Source organism: Falco peregrinus, chromosome 5 (genome assembly GCF_023634155.1).
Source record: "Falco peregrinus isolate bFalPer1 chromosome 5, bFalPer1.pri, whole genome shotgun sequence".
Taxonomy (NCBI): Eukaryota; Metazoa; Chordata; class Aves; order Falconiformes; family Falconidae; genus Falco; species Falco peregrinus.
This window is the reverse complement of record NC_073725.1, coordinates 43,511,528-43,536,892: the sequence shown is the minus strand read 5'-3', so window position 1 is coordinate 43,536,892 and position 25,365 is coordinate 43,511,528. Positions and strand designations below refer to the sequence as shown.

General features: G+C 41.8%; 1 protein-coding gene across 1 annotated transcript in view; it reads right to left on the bottom strand.

Moving 5' to 3' along the window:
• PLXDC2 (plexin domain containing 2) overlaps window positions 1-25,064 on the bottom strand; it is a 271,467-nt gene extending 246,403 nt beyond the window's left edge. The window contains exon 1 of the mRNA XM_055805874.1: window positions 24,335-25,064. Within this exon, the coding sequence (XP_055661849.1) occupies window positions 24,335-24,443 (109 nt within the window). The 5' untranslated portion in view covers window positions 24,444-25,064. The remainder of the gene's footprint in view (window positions 1-24,334) is intronic.
• Between the last annotated feature and the right edge of the window lie 301 nt (window positions 25,065-25,365).

Genomic DNA, 25,365 nt, shown 5'->3' with positions numbered 1-25,365 from the left:
CAAGAAAATACAATGCAGTGACATAAAGGTTACAGTCAGTGAGATGTAAATAAAGCAAGCAGAAGAAAATAAAATGTATAAACAATATTTTGGGAAAACTATGTGTGACCACTTGCACATGCACACACACACATGCAGATTCAACTTTACTATACAAAACATATACTTGAAAAAACCCCACATGTCAAGAAATTCTAATTCCCCTTTGGAAAGGCTGTCCAGAATCTTCACATACCTTACCAGTGTTTGAAGAGCCTTGTGATATCTGCAGTTTTCAGAACTTAAACACAGTTTTCAAGATCACACTCAAGCAGGTTTTCTAAAGGAAACACTGAATAAGAGGGACATGACAGGTATAAATGCCCCAGATGTCATAGCAGCGTCATGTGAGTAGCCAGTCTCTGCCTTTAAACTGATGGAGATTTAAATGGAAGCCACGCTGACAAAGCAGATCATAGCCTGAATATTCACACATTACAACTGCCTCACTAAAAGCAAGAAATATTTTTATGGAAGTTGTAGAAAGTGAGAAAGGCTCTTATTGAACGGAAAATTCAGTTAATAAATCCTGTGATGCCATAGGATTGGAGAGAGAAGAAAACGGAACAACTTTTTTCTTCCCAGGATCAGTACTGAAATTAAATCTGTGGTCTTCTCTGTCACGCAACCAAGGACATCCAGTACTAAATTAAAATATTAGAAGAGTCTCATATTCCTCATATGAGGAGTAGACCCCACTCTGTGTTCCTATTTCAGATATTAACAGATAATGGTGTGTTAAACGTACTGTTTGCCTTGAAAGTTCCCTCATCATCAAATGAACTTTGTCACTGCTGGTCTGAAGTTAAGGTCAGAGGACAGCAGGGCAGAGATCTCTTTGCACCATTTACCATTTAGTGCTACATATAACCAGTGCACTCATTAAAGTTAAATGCCAATCTCATGAAAATTCCATTGTCCAAGTCCTACAGCCATGGAGACTAACGCAATTTTTGCCTAAATGAGATAATTTAGCCATTAATCAGTCCAAGCTAGGCAAAATGTATACCATGTAACACAGAGGGGTGCAAAACTGTCTCTCTCTGCAGCAAGGTGCAGTGCCAGTGAGGAAGGCTTAGAGAAAGGATTATCAGCCTAGGGTATAGTATTTGCAAGCTAGCAAAGTCTAATTTATGGGCTAACAAGTGTGCGGAGAGACCTTGAAATAGGGAAGCAATACAAACTACTCAGACTAAGACCCAGTGGGCAAAGGTGGCCAAATAATGGCAAGAAATTAAATAGGCTTAATATACTACTGGGCTTTCACAGATGAGTGCCATTAGCTCACATAATTTCATTTTCTAAAAGATCAATTACAAATTGAATAGATTGTGGCTTTCATTCTTTGGCTTCTAGAGTTAAAAGAACCTCCAACCTAGTGAGGGCAACTTGGAATTTATATAAGAAACAAATTAAAAATGCCATTATTATTATTTCTTACAAATCTCATAATTTCTTGAGACTTGTGGCATATAATTTTGGAGTCAGTTGCATGGTAAAGCTTGATTCATGAAGGCAGGGGTACAAACCTGCTATCAACTGCATTGAAAAAAGCCTGAACACCATAGCAGCGTGAATCTATTGCTTGTTCAATCTACACATTGGAGTAGGAAACGTATATTCCAACATCACCAAAGAAAATCTGAAATTTTACATTCCAATTTTCTCCACTTACACTGAAAAAAATAACTTTGAAGTATATAGTGAACTAGTGTCAGGCAAAACAGTGCAGCACTTGCTCCTCATAAAGAGGAGGTTTCCAGACACGGAAAAATTTGGCTGCTACATTCACATCCTTATTACTATAATGTTTTTTCTGACATCTGCTGCCCTATAATCAGTGCTTGGATGCTAATAATGACATGGGATAAGATACTGTACATCTAATCAGTGCTTCAGCAAACCAAAGAAAAAGACTGAGTCAGAAGCAAAAGAAAGAATTCAATATCAAACATGGAATGGAAGTTCGGCTTCTCAGGTGTCCCCATTACTTGATACATTTGCAACATGCAGTAAAATAAATACATAAATAAATAAACAGACAGATATATCAAATAAGGTACTACCAAAAATAAATTCCTAAATCACAATTGTATTTCAAACAATTGCTGCAACACATGCCTTTTCTGAGAGTCCTGAGGGCAGAAGTGCTCCTAGAGCTACCAGAGCTTCTCTTCATATGACGCAGAAACATATGCAATCGGTGTTGATGGCGCAGGGTAAAAGGTCCCATAGCCATCCTTGCCCTTCTTCCTAAAGTTTTCGGACAGAGGTCTTTATTTCTGTGTGGAAATGCACAGGCAACATAAATACCAGCTTGCTTGAATGCTAGAGCCCAAACAACACAGTTGTGATTTCACTCCCCCTGTGATCTCAACCAGGGTGGAGGCTTCCTTGCTATAGAAATCATCCAAATGTATTAAAAATTCTCACCACCCTCGAAGACAAAAGGCATAAAGAAAGAATCACTGTTCTCAAAACTGCTGGAAACTAGGCACAGAAATTGATTTTCAGTTAGGTCTTTTCACACAGACATTACCTGAAAGGATGGGATTGAAACTCAATCTCCTGAAAACTGGTTTGGGGACTGTTCTACAACTGTGGAATGAAATTATATGTTGCAGTCTTCATTACTTGAAGTCTTCAAGTCAGATTTTGTTTAACATACACTTATACTCAGGCCTTAATATAACACTGAAGTTGCAAACTCCCATGGAACCATAGGAATTGACACCGTACTTAGCTGCTCACCACAGAGCTTGCGAGGATTGTTTGATGATGGGTAGATGCTTCTGACACACAGATATTCCTGAATCTGTCTTGAATTTTTAAACTAGCCTGTACAGCCCTGTTATCCCTTGGATACTCTGAAGAAAGATGTTAGACACTGGACAATTGAAGAGAGGTTTGTTGCTCTTTGTCCCCTGGAAGCAGATTTGCAAGACCAAAACAGGTTCCAAGAAGACAAAAGCAAGAGAACATAGTATCAGTACCTCCAACTGTATACTTAACTTTGTTAGACTGACTCAAGCTTACCACACCAGCTACATTTGCTTGGTCTCTCTGAAACAGCTCTTCTGACCACCAGTTCTACCACTTCACCAAAATTCTCTTTGCTACTTTGAGCCTTTCTGGTTTCTTTTGCCTAAATGACATTTCAGAAAAGGGAGGAATGGTGCAGAGTGAAGAGCTGGGATCCTCTCACTATGTTTCCCATCTTCAAGGACAAATGTCCTTCTTCTTCTGTCAGTGGGTGCTGGGACACACACACAACTACCACCCCCACACACTCCCTTTTCTTTTTTTTTAAATATCCCTAGATGTTTCTTAATTATGTCAAATTTCTGGATTAGTTTTAAACTGCTTTTGCTAGTTAAAAGCCTAATACATAATGATAACATTTTATTAATTGTTATCCCACCAACTTTGTAACAACACATGCATTAGTCACATAACTGAACTTACTTCACCTTCAGGAGCCAACATGATCTAAACACGGTACTTGAGCATAACTTAATTACAGGATTAGGGAACGGGTTGTCTGGTGTGCGTGACATGCCTGTATCCCTTCAGAATTCTTGAAGGGCTCAAACACAGCGCTATGATGTTTCATTTTCAATCCTCCGCTACACAGGGGCCACAGTGGTTTTAAAAACCAAATACCAGTCATCCTCTTGATATTTAAAATCATGCTGCAAGGTCTGGACAGACTGCAAAGCAGTACAGCAGGGTCACGTAAGTACCTATCACAGTACCATTACAGAAAAACCTGGAGTGAAATCTGTAGTTAAATAGTCATGCCGCGAAGGCTGTGCAGAAGCCAGCAGGTCAGACACACAACTGTGATAAGAAACCACTCTTGTTGGGACAGCCGGAGCAGAAACAGCAAAGTTACGATATAATCTGTGCCCATAGACAGCACTGCTGGTGACACTGCATAAGAAGCTGTGGCATTCGTTTTAGAGTCTAGCATGCATGATTTAAGTGTCTCTTCAGATCATGGCAGAAAGGAAATTTCAAGGCCAGAACATTGCAAAAAAATCGGATTCCCTATGAACATTTCTACTTCTCTTTTATCTCCAACCACAGACTTTGGGCAACACCCTTCCCTTGCACTGCTCCTGCAGGTGCTTATCTGTGGAAGATTGACTGAGCGGTGTTGGAGGGCCCACTCATCACCTCCCCAGATGGACAAAACACTTTTCTCCACAGTATTGCACAACCGGACCTGAAAGGAGCAGTTTAAGTTATAGAGCGGTTATACTGGAGTTAGGACTCCAGCACCCTGTAGCCACGTGCATCCACTGTATAATGTTTCATAAACTTTAGGTATGCAATGAAGATCTCTTTGACTTTGAAAGGGAAGCACATTTAGAACCTCACTGCTTTATTGGTTACTGATCTTTGTATTTACAGCATTAATTTATTCATGGCCAATATATAACTGTTTGTTCTTTACCTCAAATATCTCCCCTTCTCTGATTTTTCTCCCTAAATATGTTTATAGAAAGCTATTACATCTTCTTCCAGACTTTATTTTGTGACACTAAAGAAATTTATCCTGACTCACAGAGAATAAATTGTCCCTTTTCATTGCAAATACGCTCCCTCTGCACCTGTTGCAATTTGAATGAGTTTTTATTGCAAATCAATGATCAGAACTTTATGCAATATTTTATGCTCAGTTATATCAGCGTACTTCTCACTGCTGAAAAAAGCTGGTTCTCATACCTTTTAGCAGTACTGTCACGCCTTTTTAAGGTCCAGTCTTTGTGCAGTATAGGAGGCATATGAAAGGTTTTTCTCAGCTTAGAAGCAGAAAATTTTGCTATCAGTCACCAAATGTGTGAATTTTAACTTTGTATTGTTTCATGCCTTTTTCATACTCCATCATCTCCTAACTACTTTTTACATTATTTTCTAGTTCTCCTCTGACACAAATTAAAAGGTATCAATCAGTACAACAGTAGAACTTACTGGCATACGTCCACTTTTTATGACAAATCTATTATGGAAATACTAAAAAAGACCAGTCCCAAAGCCAATTTATGAGATTTTCTATTTGCTTGGAGGTAAGCGTCTTCTGTTTTCTCTTTCATAGAGTTTTGTCATGTCCATTACAATTCTTCTGTTAGTATGTGTACTAGTTTCTCCAGCTAACAACTTCCATGTGATACTATACCGAATGCCTTTGGGAAGAAAACCGAAGTAAGACCTACCAGCAACCCCTTTCTCTAAAGAGAAAATAATAATCTTACTTTTCTCGAAAAGTCCATCACCTAGATCTTAATTTAAAAAAAAAGGTAAACTATTATGTCAGTAGATAATTGCAATTTTAAAATATTTTTTTCAAAGTGTGTTCTAAAGCCTGAGTATAATTGCCTGCATCACTGTTTTTCTCATTCCAAAAAATAAGATATATGACAAAATATCATTTATTATCATATAAAAAATGATTCTTTTTTCCTAGAGAAACACTGAAAATGAAAGGGTGAAACAGTGAAAGCTTCTTTGTTTTTTGAGTTAATACATTTACCCAATTTAGTAATGTCTTAAGGAAAAAAAAAAAAAAAAGAAAGAAAAAGGGAAGAAAAAACATGTTCCTTACAAAACCGTCTGCAAAACAAACACACACACACATGCCCTTAAAATACAGATGGAGCCTGGAGTGATATTCCGTTGAGAATGTTTTTGATTTTTATTATCATTATGACGTGAAGAAGGCAGGGAATTTCTTTGCTAAAACTCTTGGACAAAGTTATGAGTTCTTTTTGAGTATCTGGGTTTAAAAAGGCTTCTCTTTCAACAAAGCACTTTGTATAATTTGCTTCAGAATCTGTGGGCCTGCTGAGTTCCTTCTTTATTCATGTTTCACTAGACCTATAATTAAACACTCTTCAAAAATGCATCACTTCGGGTGTCCTAATGAAGAATACTGAGGAACTGGCAATAGTTTGCTAAGGGAGAGCAAAAGCTGCTTCACTGCTTACGACTATTTCTTGCAAGATTCATTCTCTTCAGCAGATGGAGGGCTGCAGTAAAAAACGGATACTCAGCGCTGGAGAGGTCATAAAACTCTCAAGAGCAGGAAATTACATAGGCATATCTGCCAATGCGGTCTATTTATGAAAACTCATTAGGCGTTCCCAGTGTCTTCTGTTCCTGTTTCCCCAAATAAGAGAACTGTATTTTAAGAGCAGTAAACGCAAATAATTTTGTTTTAATTTAAAGCTTATTCTTGCTATTTGCTTTTATTTGCTAAGCATATAACTCATGCCAAATAAAATGTATCCACCTGCTACAGTGAAACCAATTAGATGATAAGCCATCAGGGGATTTTCTCCCTTGAAACTTGATCCTGCAGCCCATGGAGAGTTCTGACGCAGTAAATACCTACTACAGCATTGATACCGCATGATTTGGCTTTTGTTTCAACACGAGTTTTAGCCCCCGGTTCTAACAACCTTTGAAGGCCCTGCGTTATTACGCCATAGCCATAAGTCTCGGGGAGAAGAAGTCACCCGCCGCTCAAGAGCTGTGACACATGTCAGCTGACTGGACTGCACTGTGGACACTTCTTCCTTCTGGGACAGAGAGCTCCAAGAGCCTCATGCACTTTCCTTCCCCTTGCGCTCTAGCCAGCCACTGTGAGCTGCTGGACCCGGGCTGCTGCATCACGGAGAGCTATAAACCTTAACAGGCACATTGTAACTGGACCCACTGGGACTTTTGCCAGAGAAAGGAAAGCAAATTGAGACTGACATCCGTAAGTATAGTGGTGTAAAATGATCATCAACATGAGAAGTTGCTTGTATAAGGACTAGAAAAAAAAGGTGATCAGAAGAACCCTGATATCCTCGGCACTGTATTTGAATGCACCATGAGTTGCTATTAGAAACAGTACAAGGTCCTAACAGAAGTGAAAAGTTGAAAAGTAAAAGCAAACTTCGGGAAAAGATAATTACTAGATGCTCTTTGCAGTCCTCTATTGATTTAGCACTTTGATTTGTGCTGTGTATAAAAAAGATGATAAAATACCGAAAACAGTAATTAAGCTAGGTTAAAGAGAGTTGTGGTTTCCTGAATACATCACATTGTTTGTATCAACTAACGAAAGCAAAACTTGGAATGGAATACACTCTTTGAACAGTAAAAGGAAGGTTACTGGTACTGCTGGGAAGTAAATACACCAAGTGTTCAAAATAACATCCTTATTACAGAGACCGTGGAAACCAATGCATAAATAGGCAAATAAAGAATGAAAAAAAAATAAATTACTGTATAACTGATAAGAGGCCTTGTCTTTAAATATGTCTATATATACACACAAGCATCTATACATGTATCTACACAATTGCAATTGGGCACCAGTCAAAACAGGTTCATAAATATTATCAACATACAAATCCAAGATGTCTCACAGCTCCTTCTAAATATTTCTAATTTATTTTGCATTCTTCCAACACAGTTGTGACACTATACATTTCCTTAAATAATATCAGGAAACAAAGACAACCAGGATCATAAGACCTGGCAGCCTCTTGTACATACAACCCAGTGCTTCCTAGACCAGCAGCTTCCCCCAGGCCACTTAGAGCTGCAGCGCTAGCTCTTCAGGAATCAACGGGAAATGTTGTTCAAGAAACATGAATACCCTGTGATTACATGAGAATACTGATCAGAAGTCGACGTGTCTCAAGACTGACTATTATCTTTTCTATCTATTTTGGTTTCAAGGACTAAATGGATGGAATTCAATTTGATCCCAAGCGAAAGGCTTACTAAACTGCAAAACCTCCACATTACCTGATATTATTAAAAGTGAATATAAAATAAACTGCCCAAACTAAATGTAAAATATAACCTTGTATACTGCACATCTAGAAGTGCTTAAGGAGATTTTGGGCATTTAGCTCCCACTGATGTCAGTGCTAAACACCCAAGATCAAGAACTTAGGAAACTGTACAGTAAGTCACAGAACTGCATTGGTGTACCTGTAAGTTAATTTCAACTTATTACCCAAATTCTGGTATTTTCAGGTTTGCTGAGAAGGTTCCAGATGTAGTGTGGTTGTTCTAAAGCCAGACATTCCAAGCTAAATGGAGGCCATGTTTCATGGAAGTTAAGCAAAGGATTAGAAAACTTTTAATATATTTTTTCCAATAAATCTGCCCTAAATATTCAGACAACTGTATATCTTTCAGAATTGAGGCAATAATTTTACTTGATGACTTGATTAAATTTCCAAACCAGATAATTGTTCTTTAGAGAAAAGAAAAACATCCAGCTGATGCATTTAATTTATAGTAGACCTTAAAATAAATCATACAGGTCATTAATTTTATATTGCAGAAGGCCTATAAATTAGATTAAATGCTCAGTTGCATATATTGCACAAGAAAATTAACAGTTCACATTTGGCTGCCTTTTCTTGGTCATCACTTCTTTGGGAACAACACTTCAGCAACACAGCAACACAGCATGTCTTTTTCAAAGTAAACTGAGCTGATGAATGATTTATTTATTTATTTATTTATAGGCTACACATTACACAACCTTCAGATGAAGCAAAGAATCAAAAAAGCTGTTGTGCTGGTCTCCACATTGTAAAGAATATGGGCTTCTTCTAGCACCAGAGCTTAAATTCTACTGCTTAAAATCTCTGCTGGTGGTAGGTCCCAAAGCCAAGCTCAGTCACATACCAAGTCAGATTTTTGCTACCTGTGAATATGTAGTGTAATTTAGTGAAAGACCAGGTTTATTTAAGTGTAAGCGAGAAGAAATATGAGGGAGTCACATACTTTTTGTTTTGTCCTTGCATACTGAGGCAGAGGAACTCATGTTCTTAGGGAAATGCATCTGAAGGGAGCATTTGGAAAAACGTCTTAGTAATGTAAATGTCCTTGGGCTATGGCATTCCTCCAGATTGGTCCTCTTCTAAGGATATTTCTAGGGCCTTCATTATCTCCTTCACACAGAGGCAAGAGATGATGAGTGTAAGCCTAGACCCACCTAGGCCTCTGCTTCTCTTTACAAACTTTTGCTCCAGGACAGTGCAGATCTCTGCCAATTCCTTTGGCCTCACATAACTGCCACTTGTACTTGTTACCCATAGCATCAAAGGAGAAATCAAAAAGTAAGAAAATGAGAAAGAGGAGAACGGAACTGCAGGAAGGTTTTCAAAAATCTAAAATGGCAAATAAATACAATGCATAACTAAATAACTTTATACAGAGATGAAGGGTTTTGTTCATTTTTGGGGAGGATTTGGGGGTTTTCATGGGGTTTTTTTGGGGGTGTTGTTTTTTGTTGTTGCTGTTGTTTTGTTTGTTTCTTGTTTTTTTTTATAGATGTGCATATTAGTATTACCATGGAAGCAAAACAGATTCCCTAATTACTTTAAGAGACTACAGCTCTACTCAGCAGTAAGCCTGAATGGCATCTTGCAGCAACAGAGAAAGGAAAAACCCAGTCTTGGATTGCCAAATATTTAAATGGAAGTTAAAGAGCTGTTGGCAGCATGGTGGAGTTCTGACAGAAGTTGTAAAGATGCTATTGGCTTGTGTTTTAGTCAGTAGTTCTTGTATATTCAATTTTGTCTGGAGCTTCATCACTATGAAATATACAGTGTCTGCTCTGAAGGTTAAACATGAAAACACAAATTAGAACTGTGAGATTTTTTTTCCTTGTGCCTACACCATTTGCTGTGTGTGATCTTGGCAAGTCATTCAATACTCCAGTGCTCCATTGGTAAAATGAAAATAAATAATAGCAGTTATGAGACATGGCAGTTTTGTGGCTAAATCCATCAGTCTTTACAAAGTACTTTAATATATGGTGATGATGAAACCTACAGAAAAGCTTATAAATAGTTATTTCAAAATTCAAAGCCATCCATTCTAAATCCACAAATACTAAGTAAAATATATTACAGCATAAATATCAAGAAGGATGGGAGGGAGAAAAAGCACATGACATGACTTTAAATCATGAAATGCACATGGGATTTCTCATGAGTTTGTGGAATGATGGTTATTATTCTTCAAATGTCATTTGGCTGGATAAATATGAACAGCAGGAATAGCTATAGTTCAATGAACTTCCTACTGATACCTTGGCAGGTGGTTATCAAAATCCCTGAGTACGAGTAGAGGTGCCTTATTACTGATAAAAAGAGTACGTTGAGGGGGATGGGTACCCTGAAACAGAAGCATGTTTTAAGATTCCTGGGAAAGATGAAGACTGGAGCAATTTGCCTTGGCAAACAAAGATAAATGATCTACCATGTCAGTTAACAAGTTAAGGAAATACAGCCCACAACTGCAAAGGGATGCGCAGTGAAAGCAGAACACATTTACATTCAGCATCCCATTTATAATGAAGCCATTATTTTTTGGTTATATCTTAGTGCTTTCTGCTGTGATTTGCAGCACCACAATGATGGTCAAAGGATACTCTGTCAAGCTACAAGTTAAACCACTATTGCCACAGTACAGCTGTAAATATACAGAAAATTACCATGGGCCCAAACAGACAGCCTGTACTTATCTTTATCATCACTATTCATTTTTTTCCTCTTTCCCCTCAGAAATGCGTGTTTATAGGAGTGTATAAACAACAGGATCTTTGAAGAAGTACTACAGAGCAGAGGAGTCCCACTCTGCCTTCCTGTCCTGTCCTCCCCCCATGCTGTGCTGCCTTACCAAAACAGGTGTTCAGGCATGAAAAAGCAGCATTGCTCCTGAATGCCTAGAAGCATAGCCCAGCACAGATCTGGACAAAAAGTCTTTTCATTCCTCAGATATTTTTTACAAGGCAGCCATTGATAAGAGCAGTCACCTGGCAGGGAGATACAGGTTAGGAACCTTTCTTTTCCAGTTTACCTGTCCTATATAATTAAGAAGTTTCTGACATTCCTTAAACTGTGCAACAGACAGTTCCTCCTTTTGCTGATTTTCAGGGGTACAAAATCAGAGAAAGTATATTTTAATTTTTTTTACTTCTTTTTAAAGATTGAAAAAGAAACTGAATTAGAATAGAAAAAGCAGTATTTTCCCATAAAAGGACACTGCTTCCCTACAGAGCTTCTGAGTATATCCTTTCCTATCTCCGCTCTCTGGCTCCCTACAGATTTAAATTAAGGGAGCAGAATATTGGTCCTCAAAGTAACCTGTTTTTTTTAATCCACATGGATGCTTTGATCTCTTTCCTCTAGACTTCCAGGCTGAACAGCTCCACAGAATTAATATGGCTGCTGAAACATATAAAGTGAACTGAATCAGGCCTTTCATTCCTGCCCAGCAACCGTTCTGACAGCTCTCACAGTCAACCCATGGACTGTAGTCTGCTTGCTCCTCTTCTTCCCATTTCAAGAGCCTCAAGCATTTTGAACGCCAATGGATTTCCTTTACCCTTACAATTAGGCAAATTACATCATTGTAAGTAGATAATACAAATATAAACATCAGGAATTAAACGGGCAACCAGAACCTTTCATCCTCCAAATCCCAAATACCCACAGAGTATAATGAACAGCTTTGGGAAATGCAGTACATTTTCAGTACCAAGGTAGAAATCACTCCCATTGATCATCTTCCTGGAAATGTACAAGCCACGCTTACTACCCATGGGAAAGTGGTTATCTAGCTGCACCGTGACCAAAGATCCCACACTGCAATATTTCACATACACTAAGGGTTGTTGAGCACAGTGCAGAATTAGAGGGAAGGCTTTGTGGCCTAAAGACTCTTTTCAAATTGGCCCAAACTGCTCTTATAGGAGTAAACTGTGGCTGTCTTAAAGCATGTGGGGGTAGAATTTAACCTCTTTTATCCTAAATTTAATTCTAGATATGAAAGGCCCTATAAAGATTTTCGCAACACCTACCAGTGTGTTCTAGCACAAGTCACTCTGGCAAAGACTTTACATGTGCACTTCTCTTCAAGCACACATTTCAGTCGCATTCATGGAAGCTGCAAAGTGCTGCCCAAACTGAGATTTGCAAGGGTAACAACTGTTCTTTTTAAAATTAATTTACATCTCTTCCCTCTTTGCCTTCTACTTTATTGAAAACCTCAAAATGGATTTGAATTCTACATAAAAGTAAACAAAAAAAATCAACAACACCCCCCCCCCCCCCCCCAAAAAAAAAAAAAACACCCAACCTTCTCTAGATCTCCAAAAAATAGATCATTGGAAAAAGAAGGACAACTAGCTGGCTATACAACTGTACCAGCACCAGTCTCAAAGACTCTCAGATAATTAGAGAGATTAAGTTAAAACTGCAGTGGATTTATGATGAACAATAAAACATGACTGTGTCAGTGCAAGACATAACCAAACACTGGACAATCTCCCTGGCCACAGAGTTTTTAAATTTCAGTGGGAACGCTGGCTTCATATGCACCCCCACTAAGTTCTGCCATAAAACAGCAGAACAGAGATAAAATAATGAAATTCAAATATAGGCATGGGAGGGTGAAGGCTAAAGCTAAAAGAATTGCTTTTATTTTACAGCCTACACTAAATACAGCGAACTTCTGCAAATATAGCTGGACATAACTTCCTATCCTGAAGACTCGCCTTCAGATTATTATTATGCCTGTCTGGGGGAAAAAATGTGATTCATTAACACCTCTGGGTCATCCCTTGAAGCCAACAGCAATTGTGTTTGTGTAAAGAGCAGAACAATAAACTGCAATTTTGCATTCAAGAAGCAGCATGCAATAAGTGTTCACACTTAAATTTGATGTGATCTGTGTGGGCTTATTGCCTCTCAAGCTCAGGCCACGTTTCAGTCCCTTAGAGACAGATGTAAGATAAAATCTAAGTGAATATTTAGTTCGTGCATCTCCTAAATGCGTCTTGCACATCATAAAAAAAAAAAATTAATAATCCCAGCACGGCACCCAGTTCTTAAAGGGGAATGCAACATGCCTGCATCAGAGGATACATTACTCTCTCCAGTCCTGTGCGCTTGTCCACTGCAACAGGAGGAGGTGGCAGTCAGTCTTTACTGCAGGCTGAACAATCCTGCTCTCTAGAAACTTTTTCAGGATCTGCAACAATGCTGAAAAAATACTGCAGCGGTTGCAAATGACCTGGGCATTTTGGGCCAACTTAATTCCAAGGTCAAAGATCAGAGAAAAATGTTAAATGTCTACATTTTTTTCAGTCCACCCATCTGCAGGACATCACTTGCATACATTGCTACTGTTAAACATTTAAGCACAATTCTATATAAGGGAATTTTTCCATAACTGGAGGCTAGGGATGCAACCCCAAATATTCCAAAGCACAAAGCCTGGTTTTGTTTTGTTGTTGTTAGTTTCTTGTATTGTTTTGTTTGGTGTGCATGTGTCCCCGATAGCTTTATTAGTCTGGAAAATATAATTTAAATTTCTCTTTAAAGTACATGGGGGGGGGGGGGGGGGACGACGGGACACACACGACACGACTTGTATACTTTGGAAGCCTAGAATAATAGCTTCTTAAAATCCAGCTTTTAAAACTTATCACTATTACTGCAGAATGAATGAAAAACACCATTGGTGATAAAACAGCAGACACTGAAAAGTACTGATTGTATTAGAAGATCTATCAGTTCTGTTTTCTGCCAGATACTTACTCTACAGGAAACTTCAGCATGATTTATAGCATCAGAGGCACAGCACTGTACGTGGACTTTGTATAAATACATGTGTTATACAGCATTTGTCAATAATCTTTCTGCTGAAAAATTCATGAAGATACACTCCCAGAAAAGGCTGCTATCATATATGTGCAATGCTCATTTTCTGAGGATGAATTCTTCGACTGTTTAAAAAGTTTAAGTCAGCAATGCTGCAAACTGATTGCTTTGGAATCTTTCTTCTGACTAGTAATTACTGAATCTGGATTGTTATCTCAAAGTCTAATTACAGGAAAAATAATTTTGCAGTTTGTGAAACACCATCGTTCTCATCTCTCCAAGAACTCAACGGCAAAACCAAAGATTTGGACATGATGCTTCCACACTGTCAAAGTTCCAACCAGCAGAAATCTGACCCAGTATTTGTCTATCCTTCAGACACACTTGTGTTTAGAAAAGAAGCTTACATTACACTATAAAATGTGGCAGTTTGGGATCTGCTGTATAAACAGCTGACGGACAAAGCCTGAGCAAGGAGAGGAACACCAGAAACAGGCAAAATCTACAGAACTCCCAAACTAAGCTTTGTTGTCTCTACGCTAATCAGAACATTTGGTCAACTTTAATCTGGATTTTTCTTCCAGACAGACGCAGGTTATTTGCTCAGAGATCTGACTAGGATTTAAAAGCTTAGATCAGGGAATTCAAGGATGAGAATGCAGAGAGAAATTACAGCCCTAAATTTGGTGAAGCAAGGGGAAACTTGAAAGATAACTGGGTTACTGCAGAAAAAGGAACTCATACACTCTGAGACACAAACAATGCATTTTTAACTTTGCCAAGGTAGTCACTTTTTCAAAACCACTTTCCTATTTGTAAAACTACTTCTACAAGGTCTTCCAACAGTGAGTAATGATGAATGTAAAGCACATAGCTATGATGACTATGGGAGTAATTGAGAAAGCTGTAAGACAAGTGTGGCCTGCAAACAGCAGTGGAGAAATGGAGCACACAAATTGCCTGCTGACAAGTCATGGGAATCAGAAGTCTGGGTTTGAACCACAGAAAGTACCTAAACGAGGTTATGAACACAAGCTGGATTCAAGCCTGCAGTACAACACAATGTTGAAGGACAAAAATTTGTCCAAGGAGCTGAAACAACACAAATTCATATCCAGGAAACAACACTCCCCCACACACCCCCCATAACCCCCACCCCTAAACCCACAAGTAAGCACAAAGTTTGACCCGGGTATGGCAGAACTGCCAATCCTCAGGCATCTCAGCTGAGGCAGAGTAAAAACATGCCTCCTTACTTAACTGCTTTTCAGCATGTATACATGGCTAGCTCAAGAGGCTGACAAAAGATAATGGTCATTCCTTTTTCTCCATGCAAACTAACAAGTTTACTACAGGAAGAGCCATTCTGCAGGTCATTTATGCTATTCCAGAAAATGGCTCTGAAATTAAACAAAACCAGTGTTAACAACTCTGTACAAAATATCCATGTAATCGTGCATGAAACCAAACAGAGTCTGAAAGAGCCAAGTATATTAGGTCAAAAAAAAACCCAGAAAAATGGGCTAAGCAAAAACACATGAAGAAAGACAAGCTTCTGAACAAGGCATGCTAAAATTAAAAACTCTTCACTATCATAGAAAGTTAAAACTACTGTCAATGCCCTTGCCTTCTGTGGCACAGAATACTTGGGGCTGCTGCTATTTTACCACATGCCTTTAGACTGTTATGGGGAAGAGCATTACTGATAGCCCTCAGTGCAGGGGGGCATGCGAAACAGACATTCACAACACAACTCCTCATCCCAGGGAAAGACTTCATGACCTAGGTAGTCCCTTCTAGTTATGTGGCCCCAGGAAAGAAATTGTTAATACTACTTACTACAATCATTATTATTTTATTGGTGCATTGGAAAGATGGAAATGCCTCCAACAGCTTGCAGCATTAGAAGTGAAATGAGAAGGAAGTTTGGGAAGGGTAAATACATTAGCCCTAACAAAACTGGAAGGAATTTTGGTTTTGCTTAGCTTGATATTTAATAGGGGAATGACCCCTTCGGTTTTCTGTGGTTGAATGCAAACATAAAAAGCTGTGTGCTTCCACAGTGTACAACTATACATTTCAATTATTAAGTCTTGAATAATAAATTTAAAAGCATTGCATTACATATATTTTATTCATAAAAACTGTTTTTAAAGAAAATGAATGACAGATGTAATAAAAAGTAAATGGAAACCAGGGCTGATGATAATCTATAATGGTGATTCACCCTATCAATTTTCTTTGTTTTGAGACTCCAACTTAGATCAGTATATGTTTAAATAAGAACCAGTAATAAAGTGTGTTGATATTGAGGTCAGGTTTCTGCAATACACCAAATGGTAAGCTTCTAGTCCATAAATGCCTTCACTGCAAATAAACCATAAATCTATTATCTTTACAGCAGCTGCAATCTGGAAAATGTGCTCTCTTTTAATTTAGCTGCTTCATGAATATCATATTAACCAAGAAGCAACCTGAATGAGAAATATGCTATGAAGTAAAAAAAAATAAAAATAAATCCTAACTGGATGATCAAGACAACTTTTTCTGAGCTATTCCCATCTTCCCTGTCATCAAATAAAAGGTTTCTACAAGAAAATAAAAAGTTCAGTTTTATAGGGCTTATAGTATGTAGGCAAATTCTCAACAACCATGAGTCTCAATTCAAGATGACTAGAAAGTTAACTTCCCACCTTGTCAAAATCTTGATCTTGTTCTAATTAAAAGTAAATAGTCAATGTTTTCTGTAGATTATGAAATGAAAAGTATGTACATATACACACACATAAACTCCAAAACAAAGTGCTCTTAAATTATGCTTATATATCCTAATACAATAATTTTAATCTAAAAGTCAAAATGAAAAATTTGAAAGGAGACATTTTATCATTATCAAAATAAGAAACTCAAAATGACTTGTTTTGACACCTCCCAGTTGAAATATTTGACAAGAGCATGTCAACTTTGACATAATTTTCCAATTTCAACTAGTTGTTTCTTGGAACATTTTTTTGACTAAGCCTATAAAACACCTGGTAGTATTAAACAGAAGTCAGGTATTCTCCTCTTCCAGAGTTTTCATGTTGTTCTAAGAGCATTTATGATGCTCAGAGGTTTAAAAATACCACATTCATTCTCCTCATAATTTTATTTTCACCTCCTCTACCTCTTCCAAAATGTTGTCTTTTCTGTCTATCTCTCTTGAATCTCACTTGACTAACAAGTGCATGTCTGATCCATCTGACCTAGAGCATGGCCACATGAACTACTGAAACAGTGCAAGTGAGGAGTAAACAATATCTAAAGCAGGCAGGGTGCAAGTGAGGAGTAAACAATATCTAAAGCAGGCAGGGACTGCAATGAGGAGATGAAGGACAGGAGAGAAGGGAACTCTGAAACCTGTCCTGCCACAAAAGAATTCCTAACAGAGGGCCTTGGGTTTATATCCCAGGGTGGCTGAGGTTGAATTGCAAATACACACTGCCTGGCTTGAAAATTCAAAAGGAGAGCCACATACACCCACACAGGAAAGCAGAAACACGCAGCTGGAGAATATCATGGAGCAACTATAGCAATAAAGACTCATGCTGGCTCCCAATTCTCTATGGAGGCCAAGACAGCATTTTCCAATGGATTTTTAGTTTAACTGCTGACGCATAAAAGAAGAACCTGCATAGTGGTAACACTCCACTCTTTTAACACTTCACCCTTCAGAAAAAACTAAAGTTGCAATGGATGATACTTGCTTTTTACAATCACTCTAGCAACAACTCTTGTGAAGAGAAAAACTGTAATTATTCAGCCCAGATGCAGTATTGCCCGTTTGATATTTGCAGGATTCACATTATGACGCGGGGGGGGGGGGGGTGGGGGTGGGGGGGGGGGGGTGCATGGGGGGGGGAGGTAAAGCTTGAACAGAAGAGAAAATTACATGTGACTCGAAGTCCTTATTACTGGACAAGTGTTGCATCTTATTCTGCTATTAAATGCAGGCAAAACTTCCAACAGAATCTCCCCTATTAACTACAGCAGTTAAGGAAAGCTGCAGTAAAAAATATAAATGGCATTGCATCCCTGTAACATAAACAGCCCTTTGACACAGTTCAATTACATCTATAAAGAAAAGGACCAGAGCTCCTAGCATCAACTGTGAAACAACATATACTTGAAACACTACCAGAGACAGGTTAAATGTAAAGGTTTATATGTTCCATTTGTGGAACTCTCCTTATTCAAGTCAAGGATTTTTCACTCAATAAAATGATATGGGATAAACGATGCTTGCCTCAAGTCCAAAAAAGTCACTATGAGAGTATCTTTTAAAAAAAGAAAAAAAATTATCTGCTTATAACGGAACCTAGGGAGTGTTCATATTAAAAGATAAAAGCTCTAAACCAAGTAGGAACAAAATCTGATTTTAAAAGCCTCATTTCTTGACATTAAAACTCTACCTAAAGCAGCATTTTAAGTGCCTTTACCTTGTCTGCAGCCACAGAAAGTGTATGTTAAACTCACACTGAAGCCACGTATATATCATTGACAAATGAGAGACAGAGGCCTCAAGCTAAGAGAGCACTTGAATTCATGCTCATATTTTATCTAGCTGCAGAGCTCAAGGTGAACCCTTGTGTACACAGAATGATTCAAGATAGCTGGTTGAGACCTTGAAAGGTCACATTGTCCAGCCATTTGCTCCAAGGCAGGAACAGCTGCCTTTCTGAACAGATAGACATTTCAGACATATGTTTATCTAATCTGTTTCACTGATGAAGACTACTCAGAGAAAACCTACTCCCCTGCCTTAACATTTAGAAGCCTGCCTTGCTGCAATTTTGGTCATTAGTTGTTGTTGAGGACAAGTCTTTCCCTTCTTCTCCGTGAAAGCCGTTTTACACTCGTGAAGACTGTTACCATGTGATCTCTTAGTTTTATTTTCTCTAGCTGTGTTCTTTCCTCCTTTTTTCATATGTCAGTTAGTCCACATATTTCTTAAAACGTAGTGCTTGAAACTGAAGGGAATATTCCTGTTGGGATATAAGCCTTGTCAGGTAGAGAAGATGCATGACTTTTGTGATGTCTTGCCTTGTAGCTATTTTCATATTAATCCTTACATTTCCTTTGATGTATCATCCCATCAAGATGTTAGCCACTTTTGAAACTGTGTTCAACCCAAGTGTCAAGCCTGACCATGAATCTGGCCTAAGAACCCACTCTATTTGCCCGTTTCAGAAGAGAAAAGGCTGGGCCAAATCCAACTTGAAAACACACTTCTATGCACTTGCCTTTTGGTCAAGGGAGATGAAAATGTTATATAAGCTCGTCCAAACCCAGAATTTACAAGGACATTTAGCACAACTGATTGCTCAGTGCTGCCAGCAAGGAGTGCTAATTGAAGCTATGTTTACTAGCTGGATGAGAAAAAAGAAAAGGAGGAAGCAGAGGAAGTGTTCCATGATGAGACACAGCATGCAGCACTCACAAGTACTACCACAGAGCGTCACTGAAACTGGGAATAAGAAAACTCCTTAACACCAGTGTAGCATTAAGAAGCAGATATTCCTTTATTGCAGCGCTGGACGCACGGGGGATCATTCCACCTAACATCCCTGTCGTATGCTGCATTCAGGCAATGTTTTACGTTCAATTTGTCAGAAGCCACCAAACAAAAACAAAACCAAACCCCACGTGCATTTAGCATGGCTTCTCTGCATATTTCTCCATAGAAAGTAATCTCCTGGGTTTTTCCAGTTCCTGCTGTGATTATGCAATTCTCCAGTTTGGTAAATATGACAGCTGCCAATTGCACCGCATTAACACTCCCAGCACAGCTCTCATCAAACCAATAGATATAATTTCACACTGATGGCAAGCTTTGCAACATTTCCTTGTACTGGATGAGAAATGCTCCCATCAAATTACCTTTTGGTTCACTCTTTAGAGAGAGCCCCCGGGCACACGCTTACATTAACTACCGACTTCTTAAATTGCTTTGGTATTCATTTTCCTTAGAAGCATGAAACACACTGGGAATTCAAAATACACTCCCAACAGTTACCCAGCTGTGTTCTCAGTCTGAGGACTGAGGCCTCAGTAAGTTTTGGAACTGGGGCTGCTACAGAGCTTTCTTTTTGCCGGTGGCTTTTCAAAGTTATGAGCAGAACTGTTCAGTACTTCAGACAGTCCAATGAAACCACAGTGACTTCTATGAAAAGCAGAGCCAAATTATGACTTCATTTTTATTTCTTTTGTTAAAGAAATTTTTATCTCCTTTGTGGAGAAAACCAGCAGGATTCAGCTCAGCATGTTTCTAGTGTGATAGCTGTCTTTAGCATAATACAAAGCAAAGCACCTTTCCAGGTATCACTGCACAGTAGTCCTGCAGGAAACACAAGCTTCAGGTCCAAACCTCCATCTCCTGAGGTCTGTGCAGGTGCAGGGACCTGCAGCACTGCCCCATCAAAAACGTGCCAAAAAGTCCTTAATAAAAATACAAAGTCCCCATAGGTCTGTGACTGTTTTCCCCAGGGGGTCAGTGATGTCTCACATCACCTGACATTACCAATTTTCCTCATCCACCTCCTTCAAGGTCTCAGGAATCTCTTCCCCTACAGGAAACAGCCCTCCTGAACAGTAAACATTTTTAGAGGATTCCAGTTATTGAGCAAGGCAGCAGATGTCCCAGCACTTTGCTCTAAATGGCCCGTATGTGTTGCTAATAAATTGTTGCCCAGAACAAAACAGCTTTTCAAACTATAAAGACCTTTCCCTCATTTTCTACATTTGTTTACAGTCTAGAGAGCTAGTTTCCCTGTGATTTATCAACTCCAAGTGAAGTGTCAGACAAAACCTAGTGTCCAAGTCAAGTGTTTGCTGGGTTTTAAGTGCCTGCGTGAAGATGTAAACTCTGAAAGGAATATTTACAGCCAAACAAAACCAGGTTTCCCCAAGGGATTTTTAAACCTTCAGTGAACTGATGAGTATTGATCTTACCCTAAACTCGTGGAAATGAGTTTCTGTGAAACTGAATTTAATACCTAAGTCAACCTTATCATAGTCTTAATTTCCCCCACTATTTACTAGCAGTATTTCAAACACCCTTTCAGAGGAAATGACAATGACGTAAAGCACAAAAAATAAAAGGAAGAACCAGGATGAAAAGTTAAAAAAGGAATGACTTCTTCAAAGGGAATTCTTAGTAAAATGCATTACGTAAATAGGACTTACTCTCAAATGTCACTGGGATTTTCTAACCCAAGTGTCTCCGTTTCCATATCACGTACAGGAAAAAAAAATAGGTAATTTTGAATGCAACAAGAAAAAAAAACCCCAAACCTGACACACATGTTGTCTAATAATGTTATTTCTTTTGATGCTTGTAAGATAAAAGCTGGAGGTCCTAACACATAATGATGGAAGTTTGGTTTCAGCTGCCGTTGTTTTTTTTTTAAAGAGAGTAAAGCTTAGGCAATACAAAAAGCGTGACGACTTCAGCAGTAGATAAGTGCTAGATAAACACTCCTTAATAGTAGTTTATCCTATAAACATAATTCTACCCCTCTCTGAACGCTGATACCTTGAGACAGCAGCAATACAGCCAATGTGAATTACACCAGGGGTTTGGAATATGCTTTGACAGAAGAAAAATTACAATAACAGCCTCCTAATTCTGACGAATGGTGCCTGCGAAAAAACGTGAGTAACATTCTCAAGGCTTCTTGTGACACCCCGAACAAGCTGCGACCTTAAACACCTGGGAGCCTTAATTGTTGCGCGACCTTTCAAAAGGCCGTTTACCTCAGTTCACTAAACTCACGTCGTAAGCGGTTCGGTTGCTGTAAAGCACACAGGCCCGCAAAACTGATGTTTCAGCCCCCTCAGCCCCGGTCTCCCGGCGTTCCAGGCAGCGCGGTGAGGCGCGGGCCGGGCGCAGGGCGAGAAGGGTCCCCCCCCCGCGAGCCGCGGCGCCCTCTAGCGGGGGCAGCCCCGCCCCCGCAGCGAGGCCTCGCGCCCGGCCGCCCAGCCCCAGCCCCTCACGACACCCCGGGGCCGCCGGACGGGTCCCGGCACGCCTCGGGAACTGCTGGACTCGAGTGGATCCGACCTGATTTTACCCGGCAAAGTAAATTCTGAGGAGCTGGCAAAAAAATTGCCTGTGAAGTTTGGGGTTTTTTCCACCTCTGTTGGAATCGTGGCATATCCCTTTGGTAGCATCCGCGGAAATCCTCTCCTGGCTCCAGCTCTGTCAGGACACGCCAAATGTTCCCGTTCCTTGACATCGTCCGTTCATTCAGTTCCCAAACGGTGTTTTGTTACTGAGTATTCGAAGAGTATGTTGAAACAGCCTCCCTTTAAGAATTCGCAGCTACTTCAAAGATGTATTTTTTACCTTTATTCTTTAAAGATTTTATCTGAGCTGACCTAAGGTATACAGTAAAACTTCGAAACATCACTCTTTGATTGTCAGAACCTGAAGTTGAATTTCCCTGGCTTTACACACAATTATCCTCTTCTTACTGATTAGACATAATCCCTTACTCCATTTTTTTCAGAGCAATATTAAAAAAAATAATGATGAAAACATGTTAAATACAACTCTGATTATGTTAATGACATTTAATTATTGCTTCCATAACACAGACTTTTTAACAGAGTGGGAAGGAAAAGGTGCCAAAGTTCTAAACATCTAGCTGTCAAAACTGACATCAGACTGTCCATCTTACTAGCTGATGAAGAAAATTGCTTGGTATATTTTCTTCAGAATCTGTTAAATATCAAAATACTATTTGCCTGATTACAAACTTGATACTTGATATCACATTCAGGAAGAGATGAGACATTAATAAATGATTTATGGATAAGGAAGCTGTTGGTATATCTTCGATTTAGGACCTCCTGGTGCAGACACTGATGACTACTACAACTCAACAACCTAAATCAGTGATGTGCCGTGATCATCTGCCCACCGATAAATTATATTTCATTTGGTCAGCACTAACATTTTCTTTTCAGGATACAATGGCTGGAAGATTAATAAACTTTGTGAGCTCAGTCTGCTGCCACACAACGTACTAATTTGCTCTTTCTAATCTCACCACCACACTTTGTTTTTCCGTATAACTAATATTAACAACTACCAATGTTTGTTGCCTACAGCCCTGAGAGGAGCAACGCGAATTTTGCAGCAGTACCTAAAAAGTCTCCTCCTGTTTTTTCCCTTTGGCCCCAAGTGACACGTGAGCCCAGCAACCTGCTGAGCCACCTTGTCATTTAGCAATTCCCAAACTCAGCGGCAGGCCCTGCCTGGGAAAATCCCCAGCTCTGTCTCGGCACATCATCTCACCACATTTCAAAAAACTCCCCGGTCTCTCCTGTTCGGGTCAGTTACGCTGTGACCACAAAACTCTCCACATTTGTACCAAACCTTTTAGAAAAGGGAGAAGGGGCTGTTTTGTTGCGGCAGGGAAGCCAGTGGCCATGGTTCATCCAATAATAACCTGGCCGGTATTTGGAATACAAAGGCAACAGTTTTCAAAATACCTGTAAGCTAAAAGCTGCAGCAGCAAGGTCCCCCGAGACACAAACCCACGGCTTTCCTCACCTGTCCCTTAAACACCTACCCGCAAACGCGCCAGGCTTTCCTTTGGCAACTTTCCCCCCCGCAGCACAGCAATGCCGGATTCAGAAGGCTTTAGTGATCAAAAGGGAACCCCACGCCGTGGGAAACGGTGGCCCGAGAGAAAGCACTACAGGTGCTGCGTGTCACGCGTTAACAGGTGTCCCCGAGCAGGACTGATAAGAGGACCCCAACACTGTCACATGCAAACCTGGTCAACAGCCAGCTGCTGGCTCGGAACGCGCGGGTCCCACGGCCCCGCGGGGCTCCTGCCGCTACCGCGCTCCCCCTCCCGCAGCGCGGTTTCCAGGGCAGGCTGCAAGCTGCCGGCTTCCGCGGGGAGGAGTGCCCGCTAGCTCTCCCAGGCGGGATCTGCAGGGAAACTTTGCCTCCCCTCGCACGGCTCGCAGCCGGGAGCGCAGCGGGGCCCCGCCGCGACCGAGGGGGCGGGGGGGGGAGGCTGCCGTGGCGCCCCGGCCCGCCGCGGCCTCGGGCTGCCGGGGGCTCCGTCCGTCCGTCCCTCCCTCCCTTCCCGGAGCCGCAGCGGAGCCCTCCGCCTTCGGGAGCCTCGTACGTGGCTGGGAATGAGGCTCCGGGGACCCCGCGAAGGGGCAGGGGAACAGCACCGGCTCCCGGTGATCCTGGGGAAGATGTATTGAAGGAGGAAAGTCCTGAACTGTCATTAAAATAAAAAATGAAGTAATGGAGAGCTCTTTCCGGAGAAGCCGGGGAGGGAAGGGCGAGAAGCCGGGACCGCGGCCACCCCGGGCCTCCCTCGGGAGCAGGGGGCGCCAAGCCCCAAACGGCGCTCGCCCTCCCCGGGTCCGCGGCCCATGGAGCGGCCGGCGGAGCCCACACCGCGCCGGTGCTGCGGGCAGGCGGCCCGGTCCCCCGACCGCGGCTCCCCCCCCCCCCCGGCCCGGCCGCGCTGCCCCGAGCTCGGTGGCGCTGCCCGGGCCGGCCCCGCCCGGCAGGTACCGGCCTCGCTTACCGCGGCTCTGCCTCGCCGTCTCCCCGCCGGCGAGCTGGCAGCGCTCGCTCAGGCACTGGAAAAGTAATAGAAATCCAGCGGCTAGTTTGCTTCTCCGCAGCCTCGCCATAGCACGGAGCCTGCCGAGACAACTCTGCGGGGTGCGGGGTGCGCGCCGCTCGTCGTCGGTGGTGGCAAAGTCCGGGGGTGGCGGCGGAGAGCGGCCCTAGCAGGCGCCGAGCCGCCCTGTCCTCGGACCAGCTCTCATATAGCGGGACGGCAGCGACGAGCCACCGGGGCCGAAGGCGCTGGACCGGTCTGGGGGGGCGGTGAAGGAAGGGGGGCTCCGTCCCCGCAACTTGCACGGCCGCACCGCTCTCAGTCCAGCGGCATCCCCAGCGGCTGGGGAAAACAAGCCCAGCCTCGCCTGCGAAGTGCCAAACTCTTCCCTCTTCGCAGCCTGCTGATAGATTTTAGGAGAGCCACTGAGATCCTCCCTTCCTGGCTTGCCCCCACCCAGCTCCCTTCCCCCGCAGGGTGAGGCAGGGTGCCTTAGGGACGGAGCCTCCCCTCGGTACACCGCCAGCGACACAGCCCCTCCAGGGGAAACGAGCGGGGAAATCTTCCAGCCGGAGCCGGCGGGCCAGCCCCAGCCCGGGGGGAGCAGGACCCGGAGGGCGGGCGGATGCGCCGCGGGAGAGGATGTGCGGGCGGCGGGGAGGCAGGCGGAGACGAACAAGTTCTGCTTCTCTTTCGGGGCGGTTTCCGCGGCTGGTGCGGGGCCGAGGGCAGCCGCGGGAGGCAGGCGCTCCCCCGGCCCACAGCGCGCCCCCCGCTGTCGCCGCCGCCCGCTGCGCAAGGGCGGGCGGGGGGCTCGCCTGGGGCCGGGTCCCGGCCGCTCCTCTCGCTCTGCCCCCCGCCCCCCTCCGCAGGAGCGGGGTGGGGCGCAGGCGCCGGGGCCGCAGGGTCTCTGCCGCCACTGCCGGCGGTGGAACGCTCCCGCAGCCGCGCTGCACTCCGCTGCTCGGCCACGGCAGCGAGCGTGCATGGGG